The following is a 9,310-nucleotide window of genomic DNA, read 5'->3' on the forward strand; positions in this document are numbered from 1 at the left end:
GATAGCAAATAAACATACTCCCCGACTACCAATGTCCCAAAGGTGCTTTTTCAAGAGGCAACTAACATAGGAGAACAAATGCATTGGGATAAGATTCAGCAGTCCATCTGCATTTAAAAGACAAAGGCCACTTTTTTGAAGACGGCAAAGTCCACATTTTGGACAGAGAGGACCGCTGGTTTGAAAGAGGGGGTCAAAGAGGCCATCTATGTCAAAATTGAGCAGTCTTCTCTCAACAGAGGAGGAGGGATAAGCTGTCATCTATCTCCGATCCACAACACAGTCCTTTCAGTAGTTCCAAGAAGGCGCCACACCCATTTGCACTACTCAGCTGACCCTGAGGATCCCGATAAACCTCCAAGTGGCCCCAAGGACTCTTTAAAAGAAAGCAAATGACCAGCTAAATCCTTCCATTCCCCAACATCCAGTCAGAGCTGAAGAAGCTTCTTGGATGAAACGTCTTCAAAGAAAAACAAGAAAGTCCAGTTGCCTCTTGAAAAAGCACCTTTGCAACAATTATGACATGGAGACCGAGCATCTCCATAGATATCACTACCAATCTTTTGAGTTAATAAATAAGCCTAAGGATGAAAAGCCTGAACAGGTTTTTTTTTTTAATTGAATGAGAAGGCAATAAAGCCGTATTTGGCTCTCCAAGACTTTTTTAATGGCAAATGTTGCCATAGGCAGAACCTTCCTTTTGTCTGAAATTATGTCTGGATTATAAATAGGCTTATTTGAGCATTGGCTGTTTTGAGAATATATTTGGTCACAAAGTCTGATGCATTCAGCCTGATTCTACTGCTTTGAATTTTTACACCTGAACCCAAGGCACTGAGAACTCTATGCCCCTCGGACATTTAGAGGCTTTTATTCCATATTGGACCTTTGGCAAGCACACAACAGGCAGAAATATTTTTTAGGGATATTTTTAACACATTTTTTGTTAGGACTGGCACTTTCTTTGAGAGGCCATATTTTTAATGGCATAGGATCAGTATAGGAAATAGCTGCTTTCTTAGAAATGCTGAAACATCCTGTTGATAACAATCTCAGCTAACTGCTATCATATTGGGCATATTTGTGAAAAATTAAATACTCACAAAAGTTTGTGAGAGAATATTTTGAAGAGTTTTCTGTTTCATTTTTAAAACACTAATGATAACAATAGTTTACTAAGGTTAAATCTGGATAGTGCTGATGGTGGTGATAATGCTAATTAATATACGTAGTAGAGAGTGTTGGACTGTGCTGTTATTCTTATGGAAACAGTATTTATAAGAGAGGTGTTTCTGACAGGGTTTTCGACAGATGTATAAGTGTAAAATTCACACTTTAATCAGACTCCACTCCTAATTATTTTGCGCTCTTAGGAACAAAGTATGGAATCTAGGACCCTTCAAAACGCTGCTAGATTTGAACTACTATCAACTGCAGCCATGACAGATAATCCTCAACTTATGACCAAATTTTATGTTGCTAAGCGAGACACTTGTTATGTGAATCACTGCAGTTGTTAAGTTAGTAACATGGTTGTTAAGTGAATCTGGTTTCCTCATTGACTTTGCTTGTCAGAAGGTCATAAGAGGTGATCACATGAGCCGGGATACTGCCATCATCATAAATACATGCCAGTTGCCAAGCATCTAAATTTTGATCTCCTGGTCATGGGAGATGCTGCAACAGTTGTAAGTGAAAAATAATCAGGTCATTTTTTTCCCCAGTGTCATTGTAACTTACAAGAGTCACTAAAATCTCTATAATCTATATCTCTGTAATCAGTGCCCAAACAAGACATGTTGTAGGAGGAGGCGGAAGCAGAAGTGTGGAAAGAATAGGGTGTTCCATTGATGATTGGAGAAAATGAACATTAATTAAAGCTGTTTTAATTGCGTTGGAAATCGTTTTGGTCCATTTTTGAGCTAGATAGCCAGTGTGGCATGGTGATCAAGGTAGTAAACTAGAACCTTAATTCTAATATATTTTCCATCTTTGAAAGTTGAGTAAATGACTCTGGCCCAGTCCTTCTCGGCCCCTCACCTCCTCATAGGTGCATTATGGGGAAGAATCAGGGGTGAAATCCAGCAGGTTCTGACAGGTTCTGGAGAACCGGTAGTGGAAATTTTGAGTAGTTCGGAGAACTGGCAAATGTCACCTCTGGCTGGCCCCAGAGTGGGGTGGGAATTGAGATTTTGCAGTATCCTTCCCCTGCCACACCCACCAAGCCACACCCATAGAACCGGTAGTAAAAAAAAATGAATTTCACCACTGGGAAGAATTAAGAGGATGGATTCATTGTATGCCACCTTGAGCTCCTCTACATCGGGCAGGATATAAATCAAATAAAAAGGCAGCTTTTGTTAGAACTATGGTGGTGGAGGAAAGAGGTCAGCAGGGCAAAAGGAAGCACTCACCTAAATATAAAACATGAATTTGATATCTCAGCCCAGGAAAGCCAACCAACAACATGAAGTAGAAGCTGATCATGTCAAAGAATTGTCCCAGAAGTTTACAACGATACCTCATGGGCTAGTGTTATGATGGGTTGGGAAGAACTGAAGCATAAGTAAGGGAAAATGGCTCCTGTTGATAATAAAATGTTTTCAAGGTCATGAAATCCACAAGTTTTTAATTACACAGACAGAGATAACCTGCAAGCAAAGCACAAGATGTCAGGATGTTTTCTTTGGGCAGTCTGGATCTACTCTTATTTTCTTTGTTCACTTTTCTTCTGGGCTGTGACACCCAGTTCATGTTTTGGAGGAAAGGGTTCACCTTCCTTCCCTGCATGCTGAGATCCCAGTGAAAAATCCTTCCCTATCTGCAGCTGCTATTTATTTAAAAGTTTTTTTTTTAAAAAAATTAAAAACCCAAACAAAATGACGCATTTAGTATAATGTCTGATTTCGCCCTAAAAGTAAAAACAAAAGCAACTGGAAAGCGCAATGGCCCATACTAAGTTTGTTTGTTTTGACGATTGTTTGCCACCCAGAGTTAATGGTTTGAGATAGATGGCTATACAAATGGAATAAGTAAGTAAATAAACAGCCCATACTAAGTTGCTTGCTTAGAAACAAATCCCATTGATCCTCAGGTTCCAATTTTTACATCTAAGACTTTTTGTTTTGCATCCAACTTGAAGAAGCAGGAGGACTAAACTTCCTGGATTTTTCTGGCAGAAGAAACATCTCTGCCTGTAAATTGGTTAGATAAGCAGATGTAAAAAAAAATCCACTCCATTCTCCACCTGTTGTGTTGGTTGTGGATAAATATCCTCCCAATCAAGGGCTATTATCCTTAGTATCACATTGGGTTACTAGGCAATATAATAATTCTTAATATGTTAAGAATTAAATGTTAAATATTAAATGATGATTGGTGAAAAGTGTCTTACAACTTCAGTAATCTCCATTGAAGAAATTCTGACCATTGACATTTATTACCTACTTATATACATACATACATACATACATACATACATACATACATACATACATACATACATACATTCTCTCTCTCTCTCTCTCTCTCTCTCTCTCCCTCCCTCCCTCCCTCCCTCCCTCCCTCCCTCCCTCCCTCCCTCTCTCTCTCTCTCTCTCTCTCTCTCTCTCTCTGGAGTTGGATATTATTTATGTCTTCGTTTTTTGTCTGGTAATTGGATTTATCTCTGGTCTCTTTCTTTTCCCGCCACCATCTTTAATTTAAGAGACTTCTGTATTTTTATTTCAGCTGATTTTTTACTATGGAACAACTGATGCATGGTGTCCTCTGCAGTACTACGAAGAGATGAAGATGGAGTTTCCAGACGGGAATATTCGAATCTGTGAGAAAGGAATCTGCCATTCTTTTGTATTGGATTCCAGCAAAGAAATGGCTGAAATGATAACAGGCTGGATACAGGATGATCTCCCCAAGCTATGATGAAGACAGAGTGGATAGCAGGAGGAATTAGCTGTATTGTAATCTTCCTTGATAGGTTATGCCTTGATATGTCTGTGCATTATGGTTTGCTTTTTTCTGGAAGCTCTGGTGTTACCCTGATGGCTCAAATTACATTCCTGTTGACAGGTTTCTAACTAATACCCAAGGTAAGGTTGTAAACACATGGGGATGACTGTATCAAACCAGAGCCCTGGATTCCTTTAGGCCAGTGTCAGCCTCCCTCTACAAACAGTGACTACTTGTTCAGGTAACTCAGAGGATTGTTGTAACAAAAAAAGAAAGAGAGAGATCCCCTGCCCTCCATGTGCCATCTTGATTTTCCAAATTTATGAATTAATGGCCCATTAATTGTGTGTCTAGCTAGAACAGTGTCTCTAGCAGGATTGTATGAATTATTACATTAGGTCAGGGGTCGGCAACCTTAAACACTCAAAGAGCGATTTGGACCTGTTTTCCACAGAAAAGAAAGCACCAGGAGCCACAGAACGCTTCCCGTGCCTGACTATTTCATGAGCGGGCAGAAAACTAGCGTATATAGTTGAATTAAATATTCTGTTTTCTTCTAATTTTTTTTTCTTTTCTTGGATTTATCCATGGTTGGCCTACCTGGGATCAAAAAGCTCAATCGCGTGCCAGCGGGTATCGCACATTGGCAGTTGTGATGCATATTTTGAGCGACAGGGGGCTGCAGTAGAGGGATGAAAGAGTCACATGTTGCTCCAGAGCTGTGGGTTGCTGACCCCTGCATTAGGTGTTTAGATCTTCTGATATATCAAGTCTGTGCATCAACACTATTCATTCTGCCACAACATTGTAGTAGTATTGCACCCATAATTGTGTCCCATACTGTTTTTGAAGTGGTTAGGGTTAGAGTCGACTGCCACTCATCTTTGGGGGAAAACAGCATCTAAATTAGGGTGATGATATCAGAATAGCAAATCACTACAAAATTGCTGTTGTTATTGCTTAAATTAATTTCAACATCCATTGTGACAGAAGACATATATTTGGTGTGTAGAAAAATAAATGATGCTCACAAGCAGAACCAACAATGAGTTAGTAAGATATAGTACTACTTACAAGTAATCCTCGACCTATGACCACAATTGAGACCAAAATTTCACTCGCTAAGCAGAGTGGTTGTTATGCAAGTCATCACATGATTTTGTGACCAGTTTTATCAGTTGTTAAGCAATTCCAGGCGCTTGCAACATGGCCACTTAACATGGTTGTTAAGTGAATCACATACAAGCAAAGTCTGCTTCTCCAACTGAAGTTGCTTTTCAGAAAACTGCTTGGAAGATCACAAATTGGGATCATATTGACCGGCGGATACTGCACCAGTAGTAAACATGAGACAGTTGAAAACTTCCCAAATTGCAATCACATGATTTGGAAGTGGTATGATGGTTGTATGAGGACAGGTCATAAATCACTTTTTCCACAGCTGTCATAACTTTCAGCTATTGTTAAATGAAAGGTTGGTATCTGTATAATACTATCTGTATTGAGAAAGAGCTAAGTACATTGCTTAGAGGTATGCAAATGTTAAAACTGGAGTCACATTTTGTCTACTCCACTTCATTAGGGGACTTAGATTACTCAATACCCAGCCTGTGGAATTGTCTTTTTTCTATGTGATCAACTTTTTGCCTCAGACAGTGGGAATAATTGCTGAGTTACAAGTAATCCTTGATTTACGACCAGTTGCTTAGTGCTTATCTATGATTCAAAATTACGACTTACCTGAAAACACGGAGTTACAACCTACTTCAGTGGTTCCAACGGTTGCCCCTCTTGTGGTCATGTGACCGCACTTGAAGCATGGCCACATTTACTGTATTTTTCGGTGTATAAGATGCACCTTTTTCCCTCGAAAAAGAGGCTGAAAATCTGGGTGCGTCTTATATACTGAATACGGCATTTTTTTGCCACCTGACACCCCGCCCCATTCACCAAAATGGCTGTGCATAGTTTTATGGAGGCTTTTGGAGAGCTCCTGGGGACGGGGGAGGGAAGAAATGAGCAAAAAATGGCCCGTTTTTTGCTCACTTTTGCCCCCTCAGCCCCCAGGAACACTCTACAAGCCTCCATAAGGTTATGCATGCAATTTTTTGACAAAAAATGGGCCGTCTCTTGCTCGTTTTTGCCCCTCCCCCACCTACCCCCAGGAGCACTCTGTAAGCCTCCTAGAGGCTATTAATGCCTTTTTCGGGGGGGGAAGGGCGCCATTTTTGGGAGGTTTTCAGAGTGCAGCAACTTTTTTTTTTAATTTGCCTCTTCAAAACCTTGATGCGTCTTATACTCCGAAAAATACGGTATGTCATGTGAACCCATTTTATGACTGTTCTGCCAAAATCTGGGGGTTACAGAAGTCTGTGTTCTCCGCCATAGAAAACAACAGGTTTGATTAACAATCATCGTATTTACTTAGGAACTACCATATTTGATTAACAACTGCCATTAAAAAGGCCATAAAATAGTGTTGGGCAGGTTCCATTATTGTCATACGTCAAGGACTGCTATACATGTTATTTTAGAACAATTTTTAGAACAGACAACTTGGATGATATACTCCTTGAATTACTTTTTTTTTCCTCAAAAAATAGTCACTACTCCGTATGGAGCAATTCCCTCCCTATCTCTTTTTTTTCATTTTTTGTGATTTTTGACAAATTACAAAAACAAAAAGCAAGTATATTGATGCTCCTACTTTGGGAATTTGGGAGAAAAATAAACTTGGGATGATTACCTGTTCACCGTAAGCTGATACTGAACCACCCTTCTTCTTGTCTACCCAATTATTTAATGCAGCATCCTGTGTGAAATGCCATGTTCTATGCTTGTCATTGTCTCCCTAGCCTTGACCACTACCTAAGCTAGGGTAGCCCTGTGATTGTGAAGGGAGAGAGCCTAATGGAAAATTGTGCACATAGACATGCTGTGCATCTCTTTTTGCTGGAAAAAAAAGCCCACAACTGGACTTGGTTCTTGGAAGAAGCCCCATTTCCAACAGCACCACTATCTGCTGCTGGCCAAGATGGGAAAAGAAAGAAAGAAAGAAGAAGAAAAAAGAAGCTGTTTGTCACTTGGTTCACATTTTTGCAAACTTAGGAGTTGTGTTTGGATGATCGGCTTGGCTGGTTCTGTGCTATGCGATCCCTCCTCCCCACTCCCAGGAAAACTCCGAGCTGGTAGCAGACAACAAAGAGAGTGGCCATCTTGGCAGGAAGCCCAGGCATTGCTAAGGTACCAGGAAGGCTGTCCCCATCAGCTGTGTGATAGTGGTGGGCTGGGGGGTGGTTGTTTTAATCATAGGAGAAAGGATTCGCCTGTTGATTGAAGCCATTGCAGGCAGGATGGGCACAAGGTTTAACCAGCTCCACCCCCTTCTCATCTGGCTTCATCCCCACCCCTGTTGCTGCAGGGAGTAAAAAGAAAAAGGATTACTGGGGGGACTGGCCTATCTAAAACTTTAATCTTAATTTAGCCACAGGGCCAGCAACAGAAAGAAACGGAAAGTTCCACATTTATTCCTTGCAGGGTTTTCTAATGGTGGAAGTTAGTTTAATCCAAACCATCCCTGAGGACCTTCCAGAGGACAACTAACCTTATCTAGCCCAATTATTGCCTGGGGTTAGCATATCAATATATCATCCCCACCTACCCCTCCAGTAGGTGTGTATAAACAGAGCTACAAGGTATTTGCCCCAGGGCTTTGACAGGATATCATGTTGAACTGTTATAAAACTTCAATAGGTGTATTAAATGTTCTGACTTACATATGTATATATTGCTTGGGCAGATATTAATATTACTGGAAATCCAAGTGGCATAAGCACGTCTAGCATTGTATCTAACATTTAAGGAGGGTTTTTGAAGTGTAAAAAACTATTCTGTATGGGTATTATATTTACATAATTTGGTTGTTTGTATGCTGTTTTATTTGGTGGTCTCATTAAATCCTGGTGTTTTGTAGATCTTAAAAAAACATATTGCTACAATATTTTTGTGCGTAAGATGTGGTCACTCAGAGGAACATTTATAATCTGGTAGTAACAAGTGTTGCCTGCCAAAAGGAAAACTAAGTTTTTAAGCATTCAATATTTAATTGAAAACACCCAGCACTGACCGTAGGACACATTCATGCAGTGAAGTATGATCCATTTGTCCAGTGACAACCTATTTTCAGAATATGATTCTTATTAATTTTGCTACTCTTTTCATTATCTGGTCCTATCCTGGAACTATTGCAGGATTTCTCAACACAATTTTAATCATAGTGATTCATTGCCTGCTTTTACTTGAAACTTAAAATGTTTGTGCTCATTAGTCGTTTACACATGGGCATATAGGATTGTGATAATTTAAAGTAATGTTGTAAACTATAATTGCTTAATGCAAAATACTAGTTTATTTTAAAAATTGTGGTTCATTAATAATACAGCTACCTTCTTGCTTTCTGCGTTTGAATGATTCCTTTGATCTTTGTTTCAGAATGCTGTTATCCCAATGGCAGAAAACTGAAATTGATAAGTGATGAATAAACATTCTTTCTCAGTTTTAATTTTGGATTAAATGCATTAAACTGAGCCAGAGCAAGTACTAGGGGTGCAGTTTTGCAGTCAGTTTCTACCTTTGTTTGTTCAGAAGTAAACACAACACTATTAATTGCTATTCATTGCTTTGTAAGTTTCAAAATATGTTTGTATGGAGGAAAGGATTTGATTTGGAGAAAATAAAAAAGATTTGCATTGAGAATGCCCAGCAAAAAAATAATAATGGTTGTTTGGTTTGTATTCCACCTTTATTATTTTAATAATTCAAGGTTGTGAACATATCCAACACACTTTCCTCCTATTTTCCCTACAAAAACAACCCTGCAAAGTGGGTTGGGCTGAGAGAGAAGGACTAGTGCCCAAGATCACCCAGCTGTCTTTCATGGCAAAAGTCATGAAAATGGTAAGAGAGAGAAAAAAAATCATCTTTAACACACCTTCTGTTTCCCCTAGATAGCTTCCCTTGTGTTTCATTTGCACATTTCTAGTTCTGAAAGAATTTCTCTCATGTTCCATTTTTTTTGCAGATAGAACAAGACACATCATTGAAGAAACCAAAACTTGGGACTCTGTAAATGTGGTTGGAGTGAAACAGAGCAACTGTTCAATTAAAGCCTCTGGTACAAATGAGGGCTGTGCAACTCTTGTTTTTGAATCCCTTAAATTGAGTTGAAAAGCTACTCCAGAAGCTACTCCCACCTGCTTATAAAACAAATTGGTTGCATGTGTACATACGTGCGTGGGAGGCGTGGTTGAATCTTGCAAGTACTATTAGGTAAATAGGTACTAAATAGTACTAATACTATTTC

At 39.4% G+C, this 9,310-nt stretch overlaps 1 protein-coding gene across 1 annotated transcript in view; it reads left to right on the plus strand.

The window, feature by feature from the left end:
* LDAH (lipid droplet associated hydrolase) overlaps positions 1–8,730 on the plus strand; it is a 112,972-nt gene extending 104,242 nt beyond the window's left edge. Inside the window, exon 7 of the mRNA XM_081943160.1 lies at positions 3,730–8,730. Coding sequence (XP_081799286.1) covers positions 3,730–3,921 — 192 coding nt within the window. The 3' untranslated portion in view covers positions 3,922–8,730. The remainder of the gene's footprint in view (positions 1–3,729) is intronic.
* The last annotated feature ends 580 nt before the right edge of the window (positions 8,731–9,310 follow it).

This window comes from Natrix helvetica (genome assembly GCF_964273705.1).
Source record: "Natrix helvetica genome assembly, chromosome: 2".
NCBI lineage: Eukaryota > Metazoa > Chordata > Lepidosauria > Squamata > Natricidae > Natrix > Natrix helvetica.